Source organism: Euleptes europaea, chromosome 5 (genome assembly GCF_029931775.1).
Source record: "Euleptes europaea isolate rEulEur1 chromosome 5, rEulEur1.hap1, whole genome shotgun sequence".
NCBI lineage: Eukaryota > Metazoa > Chordata > Lepidosauria > Squamata > Sphaerodactylidae > Euleptes > Euleptes europaea.
Genome location: NC_079316.1, coordinates 65961418 through 65984197, shown reverse-complemented (window position 1 = coordinate 65984197; position 22780 = coordinate 65961418). Strand labels below are relative to the sequence as shown.

At 41.8% G+C, this 22780-nt stretch overlaps 1 protein-coding gene across 1 annotated transcript in view; it reads left to right on the top strand.

Moving 5' to 3' along the window:
- Positions 1 to 21645, top strand: part of CACUL1 (CDK2 associated cullin domain 1) — a 53226-nt gene extending 31581 nt beyond the window's left edge. The window contains exons 6-9 of the mRNA XM_056849606.1: positions 9382 to 9471; positions 14263 to 14401; positions 20277 to 20320; positions 21595 to 21645. Coding sequence (XP_056705584.1) covers positions 9382 to 9471; positions 14263 to 14401; positions 20277 to 20320; positions 21595 to 21635 — 314 coding nt within the window. The 3' untranslated portion in view covers positions 21636 to 21645. The remainder of the gene's footprint in view (positions 1 to 9381; positions 9472 to 14262; positions 14402 to 20276; positions 20321 to 21594) is intronic.
- The last annotated feature ends 1135 nt before the right edge of the window (positions 21646 to 22780 follow it).

Below are 22780 nucleotides of genomic sequence, written 5' to 3'. Positions count from 1 at the left end.
ATTTTGTGCCTTATATTTGATGGTGAATCTTTTTTTTTTTTGCCTCTCAGCCTCTCTCTTACCCAGCTCTTATAAGACCTTGTCTGATAGTTCTCTTCACTTCCTTTTTTTCTCCCTGAAGATTTTCTGCCTTCTCCTCCTTGCCCATCTTTCTCAACTGCCTGTTATGTAGCCACTCAGGATGGTTCTGTGCAGTTAGCTGCTGATTCTTGTCAGGCCTTGTTTTGTTTGGTTCTGGAATGTTGGGTTTTGGAAGCTGTCTCTCTCGCTCTCATTACTGAAAACCTATTCTGATCTTGAAAACCATTCCTAGTAGGGTTGCTAGCCTCCAGGTAGGACCCGGAAAGCTTCCAGAATTACAACTGATTTCCAGACTACGGAGATCAGTTCCCTGGAGAAAATGGCAACTGCAGAAGGTGGTTATGGCATCGCATCCCTGCTGAATTCTCTCCCCTCACCAACCCTACCCCAAATCCCCAGAAATTTCCCAACCTGGAGTGGGCAACCCTACTTCTTAGTGACCTTTTACCCTCCCCTTAGCAAGTCACTTGATTCCCCAGGTAATGATAACATTGTAAAACTTGGAACCCTCCTATTTTCCCACCACTAAACATCTATAGGCCCTGACCTGGATGGCCCAGGCTAGCCTGATCTCGTCAGATCTCAGAAGCTAAGCAGGGTCAGCCCTGGTTAGTGTTTGGATGGGAGACCACCAAGGAATACCAAGGTTGCTATGCAGAGGAAGGCACTGGCAAACCACTTCTGTTAGTCTCTTGCCATGAAAACCCCCAAAAGGGGTCGCCATAAGTCGGCTGCGACTTGACAGCACTTTACGCACACAAACATCTATAGATAAAACAAACCAAAAAACACAATAACATCACATTCTGAAATTATGTTTCAAACAGTATTTGTTTTTCTTGTCAGGCAACTTGTTTTCCCCACAACTTACTTGTGAAGAATGCAAGAAACTTCGCATATTCTTGCGCAAACATGAGCATGAGAATTGCTGGTGGAACCTTCTCATGATAGTTCACTGTTGCACAAGTATTTGCAGAACAGCACTAGCAGCTGTTTCTCTTCCACTGACAGATCATTGGAACCAACCATATGTGTTTCCCCAGGTATACCCAGGTCCACAAGCTGCTTGTGATTGAGTGAATCTTTGTAAGATGGGGGTTCTAGAACCATTGAGAGAGACACACCCCTCCAACATCAAGAAACCACTCTCAACTGGTGGTAAACATTTGGGTGAGGCCTAGGATAAGGGGAAGAATTTAAAGACACGTAAGACAAAAAGTATCAAACAAAGGTCAAACTAAACTTCTCAAGCTGTACCTTGTCTATAGGAAATCACTGTGGGTGATATACAGTAATGACAGATATGGAAATGCTTCGTGTGGGGTTGGAAAAATGTGGCTCTTTAGTAGTAAAACTTGGTCTTGCCGAAGCTCCTATTCTTCTTTTATGGAGCTCTTGCTGTAAATGCCCTTGATCCTCGTAGGATGCCCATGTTGGTACTAGCAAGCTCTGCACAAGAACACCCCTGCTATAATGAAATGAGAATACTGTGAGGGTGAATGTATCCTCTGTTGAAATGGGTTGCTTTCTAATTGGGTTGCATCATGGAAATCCCATTCTCTGGACATTTCCATGAAGCTGTGTTGCCAATGTTCACTGTGATTTCCTAGCTGTAAGGCCACATCTGCTACATGTTTGCCTGGAAGCATACAACAAAATAGGATGTTGCTGAGCCAGTTTAACATTTAGGGGGGAAAGTATGGCTCAGTTCTCGCTGACTTAAAATATATATTCGAGGAGCAAGTTAGAGATAGGAGCCCTTGTTGGTGTGGTAGCTTTCTGCCTAATGCAAAAAGCTCCTCCCCCCCCCCCACCAGGAGGTCTGCATAATGTGTTTTTATCTAAATAAGTAACTCAGCTCTCAGGGAGGAAAACTGGTTTTTGCTGTAGCATCAACCTGTGCTAAATTGCAGGAAGAAATATAAAAGACACACCATAAAGTCCCAAAAATGATTATCTTAAACCATTACAGGTTAATTTTAGCATCTTTGCAGTTATGAGCAAGGCACACTCAAGCGTCTGACATGAATTGGCAGTATTTTGAGGCATTTAAAGTTTTAAAGGTTATTATCGAGAAATTCCATATACTTATTCAGTACAAACGTAAGACTTGAATGGTGTTACTAAATTCATTTCAGGATTTGGGTTTTGCGGGGTGGGGGGAGGACCTCAAAATGATAGTGGTTGATCTAAGTACACCTAATGTGGAGAAAATGGCTAGAGAACCTTTTCTCCTTGTAGCACTAGAACTTAAGGTCACCCAGTAAAAACAGAGAAAGCATACGACTTCACACAGCACATAACTAACTTTTGTAACTTAGCTATTGTAAAATACGGTAAAGCCCACTTGCTTTGGTCGCTTTATAAGGGCTTAGAAAAATTCAAGCAGGTTAGGTCTGTGAACAACTATTAGCCATCAGAGTTGAATTAACCCCAGATTCAGAGACAGTATACCTCTGAATACTCCCTGCTTGTGGTTGTCTGTGAATTATGTGATTAGCCACTGTGGGGAACAGTGCGCTGGTCTAAATTGTTCCAGAAGGGCTCTTGTGTTTCGCTTTATCCAAGAGGTTATCATTTTTTTCTTCTCTGCTGTTGTGTAGGTGAGCTATAGAACTTGTATTAACAGAAAGTATTGAAGAAGATAGAAACAAAGGCTGCTGATAGTTGAAACTACTGGTTTGCCATATAAAGCTCTGTTGGCTTGACGGTCTTAACTTTCAACTACTCTGACTTCATATTGTACACATCATACACGTCATTTTTGTGGCATCATTTTAATATGCCCATATTATCTAATTTTGATTTTTAAAGGCTTGAAATATTTTCTTAACATCCTGAAAAATTGTTGACAGTTTTTAAGTTCCTGCTATGCCACAGATGTAACAGGAACCATTTGAAAGAGCTTATTTTTTCCTGTGTCTTAAAATGTCTTATTAACACAGTAACTTTAAAGATGTATTTGTTGCATCTTTATACCAGCCTTCCTTTGTAGAGTTCATGGGTATATGGCTCTTTTCCCTCCCTCTAATACTCAACCCTATGAGGCAGGTAGGCTGAACGTGACTGGCCCAACATCACCAATGATGTTGGCAATTCTAGTCTGGCACTATAACCACTGTGCAGCTTCAAACTCAACCTATGTAAAAGACTGGTTCACATCTTTATATTATGTCATAAATAGGATACAGAAGGGTCCTAAATGGCTGCCTGTCAAAGGTAGGTGGTGGTTTAGCTAAGCCTGTGCAACTGATCAGCGCAAGCAAACACATCTCTTACAGTGCATTCCTGAGTTTTAAGGGCGAAAGCCCTTAGGCAGCCAGGAAGGCGCTGCACTGGCATTAGGGCCCCTCGCACCGGCGTCTGGGCTATTTATGCTGGCGTTAGTGGCCCCAACGTCAGTGGGGAGGCCCGGATGCTGGTTTCCGGACGCTGCCATGGCAGTGCTGCCCTGGCACACTGACAGGACCTTTTGCCGGCGTCCCACTGGCGTAAAGGCTCACACCAGCATTCTGGGGGGCATCTCGGCGTCCTGGGAGGCGTCCCCGGGGCAGGCCAGGGGAGGAGCTGCCGTCAGACAGCCTCCTGTCCCCTTTCGCCCCGGTTATGCCGGCGGCGAGAAGAGCAAGGCTGCACCTGCTTTTTAGCAGGCGCAGCCTCGCTTTTCTCTATGGGGCGAAAAGCCCCATTTAAAATTTTAAAAGCCTTTAAAAGGCCTTTCTTGAGTTTTCTGTGCCGGGGAAACGGGTTAGGAGATGCCGCAGCGGTGCCTCCTCCCTGCCGTTCCCCCATGCTGAATGCTCAGGAATGCACCGTTGTTGTGTTAGTTTCTTCAACCTGCATTCATTTTCTTACTTTGTCTGTGAAATGGAAATACTGATGTATTTCTTCCTGTATATGTTTGAAAAGCTGTCATTATAAATGGGCCATGTGCTACAATCATAAGTAACTCTGAGAAGCACTAAAGGGATAAATAGAAGGAATTGAAAACTCTTTAAGCTGTGATCCAAAAAGCCACATGCAGTGATTCGCAGAGCTCTTTGACTCTTACTCCTCTCCCCTCCGTTCTGCTTCTCCGTGCTAGGGAGCCTGTGGAGAAACAATGTAGTGTGAAGGGTTGCAATGAGAAAAGATATACTGGGACTTGAGAGCGCTGTGCCATTCTGGTCGCATTTGGGGAAACATTTCTGATCTTTCTACTGTTCAATAGACGTACGTGGAAGTCAACACTCTTTTTAGCCCTTCAGTTCTCATTTCAAGAATGAGAGCACCCTCTATAATAATTGATACCCTAGTCCTTGTCCTGGTCATAACCACTCCAGGCCAATTTTAATTAAAAGGTAGAGATATAAAATGTCCACAAACTGCGAAGGTACAGGGGCAAAATGTGTCTGGTTTCTCCTCCTCTGCCTTCATTTTTTCTTGCAGTGGGTTAGAATTAGAAGTTCTGGGGAAGGGAAGTATGCAATACTTCCTTCCTTATCACACCCAAAACCTACTTTAAGAACATAAAATGCATTGGGTAGGATCCAAGGCTGTATTTCAGTTAAAGGAAGGGACTTGCAGCAACTTAATGGAACTTCTGTGCCACTTCAGGGTTATTTTGGCCTTTGAGAAAGGACTGATCAGGACCAGGACCTGCAGATAGGGGGCAGATAAAAGGTAGGTTTGTGAGTGGGGGGAAAGAGAGAAGGAACCAGGAAAGATGAGGATACAGGGGTTTCCAGGATGAATGAAAATAGTGTGGGGAAGGGGATAGAAGGGAAATTGATGGGTCCCTCCCCACAAGTACTTTTGGATTCTCTTACCTTTTTTGTGAAATGGAAATATATATTATAAATGGGCCATGTGCTGTAATCCTGTGTGTGAATGTGGCAATCTTAGTTCATGTTATATTTTATGGGAGAAAACATGGTTATAAAGTAGTATATAAGTGCAGAGACTAGTCAGTTAGTTAGCCTAGCAATTATTGCTAAAGGGAGGTTTAAACACACGAAGTGAAGCTAAAGTTTAAACACACGAAGTTGAAATTAAATTAAAAGAATTTCCGTCTAGACAGGAAGAATTTTCTAACAGAGCAGTTCCTCAGTGGAACAGGCTTCCTCTGGAGGTGGTAAGCATTCCTTCCATGGAGGTTTTAAAGAAGAGGTTAGATGGCCATCTGTCAGCAATGCTGATTCTTTGACCTTAGGCAGATGATGAGAAGGAGGGCATCTTGGCCATCTTCTGGTCACTAGGGGTGTGTGTGGGGGAGGTAGTTGTGAATTTCCGGCATTGTGCAGGAGGTTGGACTAGTTGACCCTGGTGGTGTCTTCCAACTCTATGATTCTATGATTCTACACTGAATCAGACCATTGGTCAATCAACGTCAGTATCCTGTGCTCAGACTGGAAGTGCCTCTCCAGGGCTTCAAGTTTTTTCACATCTTCTGTTGCCTGGTCCTTTTTAACTGGAGATGCAAGGAATTAAACCTGGGATCTTCTGCTTGCAAAACAAGATGTTCTACCACTGAGCCACATCTCCTCCCTAGGTCACTGAGAAGGGCTTTCGGGCTCAGAATAGGGTTTCAATTAGGTGGGATGACATAAGGGTATTGATAACTATGGAATGCAGAGACCAGTCAAAACAAGGCCTGACAAGTGTCAGCTGTTGATTGGCTAGAACTTTCCTGAGCTGGTACAAAAGGAAGAAGAGAGAGCTCCCAGGAGAGGGGGTTTAGTGGTGGCTGGAGGGAAACTGGAATGCAGAAGTTCTACAGAAAGAAGAGAAGCCAAGGGTCAAGAACTGAGTAAATAAGAGGTTGACGGCAAGGAAGATTCCCCATCAGGGAAGGGCAGGAGAAGGTACACAGATAAGCTAGAAGGGAACACTGCAAAGCAGTTTGACTCAACCATCCCAAAAAAGTTGCAAGGCCAGTCTGAATGTCACCATCATCAGCTAGCAAGTAAACGTATATACTCGGGTATAAGCCGACCCGAGTATAAGCCGAGGTGGCTAATTTCACCCCCAAAATGGGGGGAAATTAGGCACCCGCGTATAGTCCGAGGGGGAAATGCAGCCCCTCCCCCCCCCGCAGGCTTACCTTAAGGTGGGCAGCTGCGGTAAGTTTCCCCCTCCCTCCCCCTACTGTATTGACCCGCGTATAAGCCGAGTTGGGCTTTTTCAGCACTTTTTTTGGGCTGAAAAACTCGGCTTATACGCGAGTATATACGGTACTGGCTGGAGTGGATGAGTAGGAAAATTTGGCTGTTAGTAAAATAATGACTAACAGAGCCTCATCTTAGTATCAGTATATAAATTAGATTTGCAAGTGTTTTTCCCCAAATAAAGCAGTTTTTATTTCTAGGAATCTAACCTGGTGAGGGTTACAATTCTTGGTGTCTTAATGGGTTACCAGTGGGAGAAGCTCTCCCCCTTCAAATGTTGCTGTTTATAGGTATGAGGCACAAGAAATTCTGTGGCATATGACATACTTTTTGAGTAAATGAAATGCCATCCCCAGTAGTGCTGAACATTGTCAGTGGACAATGTTTTTGGCATCTGGGAGCTCTGAGAAACAAATTGCCGGACTGTCTCACTGTGACCGCATCAGTGTTAGGCCATTGCTTTTTCCATATTGCAGAGACGTATCCTGGGCTCTGCATTTTGTATTTGGTCTTACAGTTTTCCATCATGCTTTTGCAAAAGCTCTGAACTCCCTTCCCAGTCACAAGAGGAGATTTTGGGCACTTGCTGTGATGTTCAGATTGCTAAAGGCAAGTGCCCCCTCCCCCACAGAAAATAGTAATCGGAGCATGTGTGGTATCACTACCGTGAGATTATATATCCTGGTAGGATTATTGTTCAAGTAGCGAATTTTTTCATTGAATATCCATTTTCTATAGCGATATCAGTTGATGTGCAATCTCCAGACATCTTATTGGCCTTATAGAACTCATTTTCTGTAGACTCTTTTATTGACAGCTGATCTATGCATCATATTTATGATGTTGCTGAAATTTTGTTTTTTGTATCTCTATCATTGCTTCCATTCTGCCACTGACTGCTGTCTGATTTTTAAAATCAGTTTTTATAATCCTTTAAGTTCATTTTGTGAACCACCTTGTCTGTCGCTTGTATGACAAATAAGTGAGATATCAATCTCTAAGTAAATGTATATGGGAGACAGCACCATTGGATTCCATTTTTAATTGGTCCATGGAATTAAGATTTGGAAGTTCATCAATGGATTATCAGCTGATATAAAATTTACATGGCATGGGTAAATTACCTCAAAACTGGCGGTTGAGGATGCTGACTCTGTTTATGATTTGTTTAATCATAACAACTGTGAGATGAAATCCACTAAAGGGAAAAACACAAAGAAGTAAAAAATTAATAGCTGGCTATTAAATACACTGACTTTAGCCTTTCCTATTCTTGTGACATAGAATTAATACCATATGAAAAAAACAAAGCTTGGTAATTGAATCATGTTAATAAGGAAAAGCTTATTTTTGGCTTGGGTATATCTGAGCACATGAGTATACCCTCAAAAAGCTAACATTGACCAGTTACTGGTCTACATAAAATCAGACAGTTAAAATTAGCCACATTAATGTTACACACAACTCAGTTATTGTCCTTCCTGTCCCTGTTTTAGAATAATACTGAATTATGTGATACAGATTTCTGGTGTTATGCTGTAGTTTATGAACTCTGCAAAGCAAGAGGGATGATAGGACTGTCATGCATCACTGTTTCCTTGTAGAGAAGCATGGATAGATGTTTTGCCCTGGCCAGTGAGTAGCCTGAGGGACTCCTAAAAACGAGTTGCATCAGTTCAGTGTTACTTCCTCTAGCTCTTCAGTCTGTGACCCTCTTATATGTTTGGAAAGTTCCTCATAGAGATATATAAATGAGCCATTTGGTTCTGCAAATCCTGATGGTTCCATTCTAGAAGACTGCTGAAACATACATGGTTGGGAAAATTACTTATTTAGCAATAACTCTAAACTAATTAGGCTTGGACAAGGTGTTTCCAGCACAGCAGTACACCTACTTCAGTATACCAGAAAACTTGGCAGAGTTTATCTTGCATCTTCCTCACCAGGAATGCACATTCTATGCTGGACAGGTTAGCCCACAGAGGGAATCCAAGGTCTAACAAATCAACATTGTGATGCTCCTAACTTCTGATGTTTTAGTCTATTCTGTAACACACACTAGGGAGAAGCTTGCCAAATTGACAGCTTTTCATTACCTGTCTCTCTTGACCTATTCAGTGGAAAGCTATCGTTTCATCCCTACCTGCATATTCCCACCATCTTTATTACCTGAAGGAACAACTTGCTCATCCATCCGCTGTCTCCAGCTTAGATGAGTGACAAGTTTATTCATCCCAGGATAGGCTTGGCAGGGAATTCCTTGTACTTATGGCAGCAGAAGCCTTTCCTCGTAGAGGGATAGCAAATAAGTGTTCACATGGAAAAGAAATGAGGGTGTCTGTAATAATACCATAAGAATCTATGGCTTTACAGCAAGTCATAACTCGTATTGATGAATCTAGAGGGGGAGCAAGCAGTGACTTGAAATGCATCGCAAATATTTAGATTGGCATTATACTGCTTAGGTCTGTGCTTTGGAATGGGGAGCAACATGCAACTAAGCTAATTGTGCACAATAATCAGATGAAAATTGCAGATAAGTGGGAAATTGCATGTCTGCTGTGGGGAGAAAAGTGTCCAAAGTGTGCAGTTGTCAGTGTTCAGGAAGGCAGAATTCTCTATAGAAATAAGCAGAAGGTTTTCAAAAGTCTCCAGGTGGCATCCGATCTGCAAAGCAAGAGGGATGATAGGACTGCTATGATCACTGTTTCCTTCTAGAAAAGCGTAGATAGATATTTTGCGTCGGTCAATGAGTAGCCTGAGGGATCCTGAAAATGAGTTGCATCAGTTCAGTGTTACTTCTTTTAGCTCTTCAGTCTGTGATCATCCTATATGTTTGGAAACTTCCTATATATTCTGGAGTGTTGAAACATACATCGTTGGGAAAATTACTTATCTATCACTAACGCGAAACTAATCAGGCTCGGTCAAGGTGTCTCCAGTGCAGCAGTACAACAGAATTCTCGATAGAAATAAGCTGAAGGTTATAAAAGTCTCTAGGTGGCATCCATATTGAGTTGTTTTCAAGTAAGGATCATGTGGTAGGGTAATATTTTGCATGAAGCAACCTTATGCCGTGAGGCAGTAAGTACTGAACAAGTCTATAATTGGCATTAAAATTTAATTTGTAAATTGGTTTCTCTTCTCATTTCAGCTTTACTTCTAGAAGCTCAGTCCACGCCCTTTTGGATAAGCCCTTCCACTATGGCAAACATTGTGAAAGGATTGTATATGCTTAGGCCAGGTAACTTGTTCTTTCTTGAATAGTCTATACTTACCTATTGCAAACCAGATTTTGGGGTGTATGTCAGATCCTCTTCAGTGCATAGTTCAGTAAAATGTCAGTGGATTGTTGCAGCAAGACGCTTGCCAGTCTTGTCAGAATTCCTGTTGTTCCTTGAAGATGTGTTTGACAAGTGATGGTGAAACAGCTTTAGACTGCTGGGCATTTTTTTGGCTTAGGTTTGGTTGGCATGTAGTAAGAATTATGCCTGGATAGGGTCGCAGTCATTTCTGATGGCATATAAGTATCAAACATTTGGCTAAGTCCACATTGTTCTTGCTTGCACTGGTTTTAGGCAGAGCATGATTTCATCTTGTAAATGTAGTGTGCACAGTTGTGCAATCCTGACCTCAATCTTCCTTACAAACTCCCCAGTGAGAACTATTATCTTTTGTCTCTTTTTGTATTACTGAAGAGCTATAGGTGAGATTGATGCCTAACACCACCTGGGAGTCAGTGGCTGACGTATTGAAGCCTCCAAGCTCAACTGTCCCTTTTTACTTTCTCTGGTTAAAATTGAATAAAAATTGGTGGTATGGCATTATCACCTGTTGATCGTGAAATTATGGGAATAGAAGAGAAATGAGCACAACTGTGGGATGATGTTGCTTATCTTTGTACCTACATGTGCATCATAATATGACCCAAGTGTCTATTAATTTTTGGTGGGTGGTCAACTCAAAAAATGGGTGTGCAGTAGCAATGCAATATTTTTGTTAGTGCCAGTATGACACTTTGTTATATGAACTGCTACATAGCAGTCATCTTGCCCTGCCTGTGAGATAAACTACAGTTCTATTTTTATAGATAAGAAACCAAGTTATGAGGGGAAGTGAGATGTCTAAGCCCATCAATTGAATCCATGGTTTGGATAGAGTTTGGATACAGGGGTCTGAGAAAAGGGAGACACCGGACGGCTTTATTTGCCGTGATCCATAATATCGGCTGCTTTTTTTTTCTGTGATGGAATTTGAAATCCTAGAAACTACATTTGGTGTGTGTGTGTATATATATATATATTACTACTATAATATATAATATTACTACTATAGGGTGAAAATGACCTTTATTTATTTAAAACATTTGTATGTCGCTATTCTGCCCAGTGGGGTCCTCATGGTGTCAAACAATTAAACGAAATGAAAAATAAACTATTGTCGAAGGCTTTCACGGTCAGAGTTCATTGGTTCTTGTAGGTTATCCGGGCTGTGTGACCGTGGTCTTGGTATTTTCTTTCCTGACGTTTCGCCAGCAGCTGTGGCAGGCATCTTCAGAGGAGTAACACTGAAGGACAGTGTGTTACTCCTCTGAAGATGCCTGCCACAGCTGCTGGCGAAATGTCAGGAAAGAAAATAGCAAGACCACGGTCACACAGCCCAGATAACCTACAAGAACCAACGAAAAATAAACTAATAAGATGGTTGGGGGGGTCAGTACGAGTACACCAGTTGAAACAGAAAAGTCTTCACCCTGTGTTGGAAAACAATACTCAAGGGTGATAGACAATCAAGGGGGAATTCCACAATTTTGGTGCCACAACCAAGAAGTCCATTTCGTGGGTTGCTGCCCTCTAGCCTCAGATGACAGAAACACTCGATGCAGAGCCTTTGAAGATGATCATACCGTTTGGAAGCCATTGCAGATGGAACAAGACTGGAGTGATATGGTCTGTATGAACCACTCCAGACAACAGTCTTGCTGCAGCATTTGGCACCAACTGTAGTTTTTGGAGCCCCAATGTAGACTATGTTGCAGTAATCTAGAACACACTGCAGTGATCTAATCTAGATGTTATTAGGGTATGTAGCACAATGGCAAGAACTTCCTTATTCAGGAAAGGCCATAGCTGGCTCACCAGCTAAAGCTGATTGACAGTGTCCCTGGCCACCACTGCCATCCGTTTATCCAACAGGAGAACCTGGGTCCAGCAGCATCCCCAGCCTGCAAATCTGCTCTTTAGGGAGCATGCAACCCCATCCAGAACAGGGGACACCTCAAATTCCATGTTAGTCCTTGCATATAGATGCATATAACTATAGAACCTGCAGTTCATCTTGGCCACAAACGGGCAGTGATAATCTGATTGGTTCTTGTAGGTTATCCGGGCTGTGTAACCGTGGTCTTGGTATTTTCTTTCCTGATGTTTCGCCAGCAGTTGTGGCAGGCATCTTCAGAGGAGTAACACTGAAGGAATAATCTGATTACTTGTAAATCAAGTGGTTGCCTGTCAAATCATTTCTTGCTAGTAGAGCAAAGTACAAGGAAAGCAGTGGTAATCCCATCACTTCAAACCTGAGTTATACCTCAAGAGAAGGAAAATAATTATATGCAATTTGTATTCTCTGTTACTGGCAACTTGAAGTAGCTCCAAGACCCCCTGGTTTGCTACTAGAACTGCTGGCAACCTTGGCTAGAGATGTCTTTTAATCAGCATCCTCAGTGTCACTGCTGGGAAAGCAAGAATCTCACTTAGCAGTAAGAAAATAAAACTTTTCCCTCGTTCATGGCTCTCTGACTTTGAGGAATGACTACTATAATGTGTTTATATGGGGCTTGGATCCGAACTCTCCATTTCCTCTGAACAGAATCATAGAGTTGGAAGGAGTCACCAGGGTCATCTAGTCCAACCTCCTGCACAATGCAGGAAATTCACAATTACCTCCCCCCCCACACACTCCCAGGGACCCCTACCCAGGAACGCCTACTGTGCAATACACATTACATATAAACCATATTTACAAGGTATTTGCTAGCTCACATATGCTTTAATTAAAGGATCTGTAGTTAGTCCTTAAATACTCATTTTATGTTGCCTCCTGAGATAAACATTTTTGCACTTCAGAAATGTTATAAAGTACGTTCATTTTAGGGAAATACTTAAAAACATTAATTTAAAGGGGGTAGTTTTGTCTTGTGCAATTTGGTACAAACAAAATAGCCTTGTTCTGTCTCTATCTGCACTCTTATCAAATGTTTTCTAAAAGAATCTCAAATGTGATCATTAGTGAAGAAAACAGGGCAATGCATTTTGTACGGAAATGGATGGAAACCCTCGATTAGTCAATTAACACAATCTCTGAGACTATTTGTGATTAGGTGGATTGATTCCCGTATGGTTGCACACGCACCTACAGTTGGATAGTATGTAAGGCCTGGTAAGGAAGGAAAGATGTGGGGTGTCTTTTCTTCCAGTCTCTCTGTCAACCAAAAATGCTAGAGTTGCCTAGTTGTCTCCTGGATTTAAGTGCAACATGAGCAAGATTTGATGATGGGGGGAGGGGTGGATCACTGTGGGCAGTTGGCATTCCCTCTCCAGGATACTGCACCAGCACAGTTTTGAATGTCTGTTCCTGGTGTTGACTTCAGCGACAAAACACGGATTCTGTTGAATCTTGGTCAGGCTCTACATTTTTGGCGCCTCTGGCTGGCGTAACAGAAGCAATCCTTTTGTTGTGCGCTGCTGCCATTCTGTATGAATACAGCAACGTGTATTTTACGCTTTCAGTGCATGATAGCTCATACCTGCAACAAAGCTGGACTTCCACTCACACATACTGAAGCTGGAGAACATGTCTGATGCTGTATGTGCACTAGGAGTGTCAAAAATTTAACGCCTAAGTAGTACCTCTAGGTACCTCACCCCCTAGCATTTCTCCTTACATGAGCTGGCAAAGGTGTTCTCATACCATCTGCCATTGCCTCAGGCAGCCACATAGATTAGTGATCCAGGAGCACTTTGTGACTGATTCATCTGGGGGGATTTGAGCCCAACTTTTCCCTTTTTTACAGAGGGCAGTTCATTAAATAAGAATGATGTAAATTAACATCCTGTACAGTAATTAAGACTAACCAGTGAAGTGATTTTAGCAATTCAGAACCTTTACCTCCCAAAATTTATATAAAAGCTGATTCAGTTCATTTTCATAGCTCACTATAATATAAAACGCCAGTTTAAAGGGGAAAGTTAGCAAAAGCTCAGCAAAGAGGTTGCTTTCTTTGTCTCTTCTGAGAGTCTGTCAGGTAAATGTTGCTGCTAGAAAAGCTGTTACATACCACCATGCTCCTAATTTGACCAGGAGAGGTGACAGTCAGCAAGAGTTAGATAAGTGATGGGCATTCTGCTGATGCTTCAAAGTTGTCTTTGAGAGGCAGCTGCATAAAGAGCATATGGCAGTAGTCAAATGTAGAAGTACTGATGCATGGACCAGCAAAAGTGTCCAGGAAGAGTAATAGTTGCTGCTCAAAGTGTGTGTTTGGTGTGGGGGGGGGGGAAGCACTCTCTTCTGCTATGATGAGCCAGCATGGTGTAATGGTTAGGAGCGGTGGACTCTAATCTAGAGAACTGGGTTTGATTCCCCACTCCTTCACGTGAAGCCTGCTGGGTGACCTTGGGCTAGTCACAGTTGTCTCTGAACCATCTCAGCCCCACCTGCCTCACAAGGTGTCTGTTGTGGGAGAAGGGAAGGTGATTGTAAGCTGGTTTGAGAAAGGTAGAGAAAATCAGGGTATAAAAACCAACTCTCCTCCTCCTCAAGCTACCATGGGTCCAAAAAACACTGTACCTATTCTTTTGTGTTAGAATTCTCACTTTGCCTGCAGTAAAGTTAGATTTTTTCCTTTATGCTTAAATATTTATACTGCCAAAGGTAAGTATTAGGATTTGACAGGACTGCCGTTGAATTGCCTCAAAAGATGTGTGAGACTGAAAGCCAGGAATTATTCTACTCACCATTACTTTCAATTTCCCCGCAGAATGGGTTCAGATGGCACCAGCTTTATTTTCTAAATTTATTCCAAACATCCTCCCTCCTGCAGTAGAATCTGAACTTGAAGAATATGCTGCTCAAGACCAGAAACTTCAACAAGAACTTATTCAGGAAGGATTTTCCAGGTAAAAGAATTAGCATTTGCAAATTTGGGCCCAGTTTTTCCAGCATGTTTCTCAGATTAATGTTTGAAGGTCTATAAATTACGCCTTGAGCATCACAAATCTGACTGAATTTAGCTTTAAATTAATTTGTGCAAGACTGTAGGGAATTCCTACTAACAGGACTGTCTGTGGAAGACTTTTGGTTCATGATAGCTCTGGACGATTGCTCAGTGCTTTTTTTATGGAATAGTAATTCTGATGGATTTCAGTCCCTGCTATATATTTGTTCAGGTAATGTTTCTGTCAGACTCATCCCCCTATTGAGTTGGACGTTGTTTTGTGGACTCTGTGTAATTTTACCCCAGTGTGCATTAAAATGGCATACTTTACACAAAACAGAATAATTAGTCGTATTTTCATCTTAGGACATTTTTGCAGCCAAACAGATGGCCTTCAAATAAACCAGTAGAAAAGAGCAAGAGGTCAGTAGCACCTTAAAGACTAACAAAATTTCTGGCAGGGTATGAGCTTTCATGAGTCACAGCTCACTTCTTCAGATACTAGAAGAAGAATCTGAAGAAATGAGCCGTGGCTCATGAAAGCTCATACCCTGCCAGAAATTGTTCATTTTTAAGGTGCTACTGGACTCTTGCTCTTTTCTACCACTACAGACAGACTAACATGGCTACCCATCATGATCTATCTTCAAATAAATCAGTGATTTAAGTCTGTTTATATCAATCACCTATACCCACAAAGCACTGCAGAAAATATTAAACATTGCCCCAGGCTTAGTGTGTGTGTGTGTGTTTTATGTTGACTGGTGCTTTCGTAGCTATTAACTGTAGCATTTCCTAATAATGTGGCAAGTGTCCAGTTATAGCTGTTTCTATAGAGCTTCTTTCTAATTGTAGAATTGTACTACTGCATCCTTTGAAATAGTTTTCTCGGAATACCATTTGCATGTTGTGGGATGGATGCAGCCCAGTGTTTTCACAGTCCTTGTGCCTTTAGAAACACAGTGCTGGATCCAGCCTTGTGTACCCCCCACTTGATTGTCAGAAGTTTACATCTCCTAAGGAAGAACATTTTAGCCTATGAGTGAGACCTTTTATTTCGTGTTGTTTAACAGTTTGGTCTTCTAAGGCTTGTGTGGGAGCCTGATCAGCATTAAAAACATTTGAGATGCGAGTCTTGATGGGCATGGTAAGGTGTAGTTTCAGTTGTTTTTCTCTTGCAGTCAATTTTATTGACTGCTTGCATGGATGAAAGGGAAATGGTGCAAATAGGTGCTGTTTGAACAAATAATAAGGGTAACCATGATGAGCAAAAAGCCATTGATTTCACAGATAACAGCTTTTTAGGAACTGAATGCCCCTGAGAGTTAATGCACAAGGTTAACGAAAAAGTAACTTGCTTTGTCTTTTAATTGTTTCATCTTCTGTATTTGTTCTGTTCAAACAATGTCTTATTTTCATACAAGTGGTGCTCCTATGTGAAAACGTAGCATGTAAATGGATATGACCAACAATTTTCATGATTACTGGAAATGGGGGAAATGCTGTAACTACATGAATTATTGCCATATATTTCTGTGGGTCACCCAGTTCTCTTGGCATATGACTTTATGGACAAAATTTACTAAGAACTCTCAGAACAACTTGTGTGGAGAACAAGCACTGTATGAACTGGAGAGTACAAGTGAAAGAAGAATGGGTACAAATGAAAGAAGAATGGCTGTTTAGCTTGGAAAGAAGGCGGCTGAGGGGAGACATGATAGAGGTCTATAAAATTATGCATAGTTTGGAGAGAGTGGACAGGGAGAGGTTTTTCTCCCTCTCCCTCTCCCATAATACTAGAACACGGGGTCATCTGCTAAAGCTGGAGGGTGAGAGATTCAAGACAGATAAAAGGAAGTATTTTTTCACACAACGCATAGTTAAATTGTGGAACTCCCTGCCCCAGGATGTGGTGATGACTGCCAGCTTGGAGGGCTTTAAGAGGGGAGTGGACATATTCATGGAGGAGAGGGGTATTCATGGCTATTAGTTAGAATGGATACTAGTCATACTGCATACCTTTTCTCTCTAGTATCAGAGGAGCATGCCTATTATTTTGGGTGCAGTGGAACACAGGCAGGATGGTGCTGCTGCACTCGTCTTGTTTGTGGCTTCCTAGAGGCCCCTGGTTGGCCACTGTGTGAACAGACTGCTGGACTTGATGGGCCTTGGTCTGATCCAGCAGGGCCTTTCTTATGTTCATATGGGAATGACTCCTGTAATAGTGTGAACATTACTAGAGAAAGACTCAATCTTCACTTTCTTTGCGTGCTTCTTTGACTACAGAGAACAGGGATGCCTGAATTGTAGGAAGCAGAATTAAGAGATAATAGGGATATATATTCCACATGATTTCATTGAGGTGAGGGAAGTGTATTATATTCTACTTTTTAAACTGTGTGAACAGGACAAAAGTAAAGCATGCTGTTTTGAGAAACCCTTTCAGTATTCCTTGATACTGTCATATGAATACAATTACAATAAATGATCTAACCTTATATATTAGTTACACTTGTATTTATCTTCTCCCGTGACTTATAGAGGGTTGCCAAGAGATCCCCCCCCCTCCAAGCATTGAGTGGACCCACATCTGCTTAGCTTTGGCAACATTGCTGCCTTGTGTACGTTTGGTTAATACCACAAGACCCCAAAGTCTAGCATAATGCAAGATTTCATATTAATTTAATAAAGAAACTTGGTCAGAAGATTTGTTTTATGATCCAAATATGACCAATACTTTAAATTTTACTTAAAAACATTTTACTTTGTCTTAATTGGGATGTTTCTAAACTAGTTTTTAATGTGTAGTGGAGGAATGAATGGAAACTGGACCTATTTGTGCTCCACATGTGCATACACACACATTTGTATATATTTGGCTTTTGCCAAGAAATGTAGAAATTCTCCTTGCAAGATCGTCATTTAAAGTTTGTACTTGAACCTTTCCAGTCTCACAGAATGACTAGCTTTGTCAACCTCCTCATTTGCCAGTAAAAATATTTGAAACTACACAATTATACCTAATCACTTAAATCTGGAAATCTGATTAAGAAGTTTGTTTCATTTTTATTGAAAATGCTAAATTGCTTTTCCCCAGAGACTCTTGATAAAGTAAGCCTTAAGTTTGGGATTTACCACTGGCAACAATCCAGGAAGCTAATGTATCTGTAATGTCATAGGTCACTTACAATAGAAAATAGTGTAACTATGAGTCATATTTATGTTATAACAATGTTAACTCTTCCCTGCCATTTACTAATGGAGAATTGAATAGAGCAAAAGCTGGCAGTTGTCTTGGTGTGCACTTCTTTCACTGGCATACCTGTGTGACTTAAGATACTTAGTAAAAAACGCTTTGTGGAAATAGTGCATCCAAGAACTTTACTGCCGCTATCAAACCGATTGGCACCTGAGCAGAAAATCAAAGGGAACCGCTCATGGTGGTAAAACTTTACCAATAAACTAAACAAGTTGGGTCATGAGGGAAATCATTGTAGATAAACAGAAAATGTTCTCGTTTTAATGGGGAGGGCATCTTATCATGAATGATTACCTTCAGTAAGTCAGGAGCCAAGTCAACTCAAACTTCCTGTCTCCAGCAGTGGATCCACCCAGGTCCCCAATTCGTCTTCTGCCTTGGATAAGAGTGACAGTTTTGAAGGCCTCTGCTAAATAGCGTACCTCTGTTGTCTCATATTCATCCTTTTCCTAATTCTTGCTGTAATGCTCTGAGTTTTCTACTCTACCTTGCCACAATATTGAAATGACTAAAGAACAACAACAACAAAAAATCCTTATGTGCAGTTCATATGGTCAGAGACTATGTAATGAAGGATTTCAGCAGTTATACTCGTGATGGAACATTCCATCTAGATTTCCACTAAGAAGTGATTTTGATTACTGCGTCTATTAAATAACTGGGAGGGAAGGCATCATGGTATTGCCCGATTTTGTCAGGGGTTGTCAGTGATAGGGGGGAGGGAGTGATGGGGGGAGGGAGAGAAAGAGTAATAGGGGTTGGGGAGGGAGAAAGGCAAAAATACAGGAGATAGATTTGCCATGAAGGAGAAAGAAAGAGAGAGAAAGACGTAAGTGAGACAAAGTAAGAGAAGGAATGAGGGAAGAGAGGAGAAAGACCGAGAAGGGGTAGCGTGAGGGGAATAAGCAAAGGTGGGGAAATTGGAAGATTGTCAGAGGAGGGGATAGGGAAGAAATAGAGAGGGGGTAAGTTGATGAAGAAGGGAAGGGGCAAAAGAGAGAGGGGGTATGTTGACAGATAGGAGGAGGGGAAGATAGATGGGGAAGAAGTGAAGAGAAAGAGGGGAAAGAAATAGAGAGGGGGTAGGTTGACATAGAATGCGAGAGGGATGATGGGAGAAAAAAGGGTGGGGAGAAATAGAGGAGTAGGTTGACAGAGAAGGGGAGGGAGAGCAAGAGAGGTGGGGAAGATTGACAGAAAGGGAGGGGTTGAGAAAGAGGGGACAGATTGTCAGAGAGGGAAGCAAAGGGATGGAGGGTTGCATGCTCCCCACAGGTTTCTTGTGAGTCTCTGTGTGTTTGTATAAATAAAATGTACACATATTCTGTCATGCACGCACACACAAAATGCAGCCTTGGGCATAATAATCTACAAAGCAAAGAATCCCAAGAACCCTTTTAGTGTTGATGGAACAGAGTATGAAATTGTATTGCCTGTAAACATTTCTGCTGTGCTTGATTCATCTGCAAAAAAAGGACCTTCGTTTTCTAGAATCCTTAAGTACTTTATCATTGAGGGCCAGATTTTATGTTATGCTTTGTGATGTAGCTTCAGGTGGATAGCTGTGTTAGTCTGCAATAGTAGAACAATAGAACAATGTAGAACAGTGTCCAATAGCACATTAAAAGGCCATCACATTTTTCCAGCTTTTGTGAATCAGAGCTCACTTTATCTGATATGAAGTGTTATCTGTTAAAGTGAGATTCGACTCTCAAAAGCTTATGCTGTGGAAAATACTGTGGGTATTTAAGGTGCTTCTGGGCTTGAATTTTGTTTTGTAACGTAGCTACTACTTCTGTTCAGGAAGCCTTTGAAATGAGAACACTGTACAGGAACAACAGATTGTGATGCTACTTCCCATCCCATCCATTGGAAGCCAACATGTCCTCTGTGCATCCTACTTGGTTCCTCATTACTGATACAGGGCAAGTTCAGACCTCACAAAAATGCCATCCGTGCTATGTGGGTAACCCAAGAGTTGGCTCCAAAATGGCAAGGATGCATCTTGTCTCTTTTGCAAGGACTGCTCATTCAGAGGCATATTTTCCTTGAATTGCCCACATTGTTCAGAGCCAGTGTGATGGTCGTATTTAGAGTGTCAGTCTAGGATTTGGAAGATGCAGGTTGGAATCCTCAATCTGCCATGGAACGTTGCTGGGTGACCTTGGGCCAGTCACATACTCTCAGTCTAACCTACCTCTCAGGTGGTTGCGAGAATAAAACAGAGTTAGGGAGAGTGTTGTTGGTTCCCACTGGGAGAAAAACAGGGTATAGTTGAAGTAAATAAATACTACTCTCACTGGCATGTATAGCATAAAGGAAAATATTGTCCATAGCTTTATTTTCAAAGGGTTGGCTCTTACCCCTATCCTCCCACTCTACTCTACAAAGTTTGAAGCTTTCCTTCAGCCTAAGGAACCTTCCCCCAACTTAAGCGTCTCTTTGTTGTGGCTCTTCCTCTTTGTTGGAAGAAGGGTCCTCAGGCTGAAGGAAGACTTCAAGCAGAGTGGTAGGGCAGGGATAGAATTCACCTCAAGCAATCACACTAACTTTCTATAATTTAACCATTTTGTTTCAGGGGTGATCAGTCACGTAAGAGACCTGGAGAAGAATTAACATACAGTAAGTAATCAAGATTGTCAGCATGGTGGAGTGGTTAAGAGCGGTGGTTTGGAGTGGTGGACTCTGATCTGGAGAACCGGGTTTGATTCCCCACTCCTCCACATGAAGCCAGCTGGGTGACCTTGAGCTAGTCACACTCTCTCAGCCCCACCTACCTCTCAGGGTGTCTGTTGTGGGGAAGGGAAGGTGATTGTAAGCCAGTTTGATTCTTCCTTAAGTGGTAGAGAAAGTCGGCATTTAAAAACCAACTCTTCTTCTTCTAAGTTATTTAATTGATGATAGCTTTGTTCAGTGCAGAGAGGAGGAGAATTTCCCTATCCACCTCTGGCTGAACAGAAAATAGCAAGCACACTTTATTGCAGAAAGGGCAATGAAAGTAAGATTGAGAAAGGAACTTCAAGGAATAGGAAATAATAGAAATTCCTCTTCTTTGAGCCTCTTTTTATCCCATAATTGGGCTCTGTACCTGCACAGAGCAAATGTTGATCTTTCTAGAGCTTTACTTGAGAAGCTGGAATTCCTGCCCCCCACCTTCCCTTAGGCACAGATGCAAGCATTTGTGCCAGTATCTTTATGCTCATCTGTATTTTTACTATCACAGTCAAAGCATCATTAAGAGCTTTCTCCATTAATTTCTCATGGAGCCTTTTCAATTTTAGCCAAGGGTCCTTTTTGCCTATTGGATGTCTATGGTATTACAAGTTAGCTTTTAAAAGTGCTGTAGAAGTTGTGGGAAAGTTCCCTCATTGGAAAGCAAATGGGTGAAGGGCGCAGTCTATTGATAGCTGTGATCACTGCCTGAATAGAAGTCTGCACTCTGGGCCTGGAGTCAGACTCCTTCTAGTGAGGGCACCAGAGGTGACTTGAAGTTACTTGGGAAGATATCCATTTTATATTTGCTATGTAACCAGTGAATGGGTGTCATGGTAACTGCTGGAGTAAGAGAAGGCAAAGGGGCACAAAGGATGCTTCTTTTGCAAATACAGAACAGCTTAATGGTCAGCCTTTGAGAGGTCTAACTTATGGAATCCACTCAAATGCATGACGCAGTATTGCTTTGCTTGGGGATTTGTCACATTGCCTGCTGACTGTACCTGCTTATGAAGGGAACGTTTGGTCAGTTTTTCAGGCGGCTTCTTTAGTTAGGAGATATATATTCTACCGCTGGTGCCCTTAAAGAGTTCTTGAAGTAGCTCTATACTTCTAGAAGGATGAATGGAATACCAGATTTTTTAGAAATGTTAACAACTTTGTCTTCTCTCTCTTTTTAAAAGATGGGTCAACATCCTGTGCGAATTCAAGAGGATGCAGATAGTGACTGTACTCAAAGTCTTTTATTCCCAATCTGAGCGGACACTGAAGCAGCGTTGGAGGGGGAAGTAGCCAGAGGCTCAGCTGGGTTCTACTGATGCTCAGGTTCTTTGCAAACGACACCTAGAAGAGGAGTGTGGACTGATATCTTGCCATGTAATAAAATGTCTGTTGCTGCTAATTTGGAGCTAACTTGGAACAACGTCACTGGTCTTGACAAGTTTTTTTTTTGTGGTTTTTTTTTTTTTGGCAATACCACCAGGAAATAACCTTCACTGCTTAATAGAACTTGTTAACCAAAAAGAGCAGCTTCCTTTGAAATAAACTTTTGCACTTTTTTGTGGACATTGCTGTTAAAACTTGTGCCCGTTGGGTTTTGTCTTAAAAAACAGGCAGACAACCATTGCACACACAAGTGGTGTTTCTTTGTCTGCACAAGGTTTGCCTCTTAACGGTTGATTTCATGATGCGCTACATTCCAGACTTTTTGTTTATTCATTCAGCCCCTCTCCCCAGTCCCTGGTTTGTTTGTTTTTACTCCTATTTACAGTCTCTTCTGTCTGCCCTCATCTCCTTGTCTTTTTAGCATGTGAACTTTGCAATGTGACAGCCTATAAAAATATTTCTCTTGAAGCTGTGATTTGATTAAGCATCCTCCACAGACTTTTCTTGCAGTCCTTGGTTTTCCTTAAGACAAGAAACTGGATACTTTTTTTTTTTAAGTCACACAAATATTAATACAAGCCTTAACACTCTTCAATTGGCTTCCATAATTATTACAATTAATTGAATTCTGGACTGAATGCAGTTCCAGCATGCGATTTCAGTTGAGAATTGAAGCAGACGCACACAGCAATTGAAGTATTTGCCAAGTGATTACAGGCCACGGTTGGCTAATTCTGGACTGCCCGAGCAAAACATAGTATAATGAGAGACTTCTAGCCTAATTACTTAAATCAGTGCCAGAATACTTTGGCGATGGGCTTGTTCTAAATTTAAGAGTATTGCTCAAAGTTTTCTCATAGTTGTTACGTCTAGCCAGTGAGGTACTTGAGGTTCCTTTACACATTCAGGAAAAGTGGGCAGTGCGGTTACTTTGCCCCACTTTCAAATTGCAGGTTCGAGGCTTGTCGTGTTAGAACGGTCTCC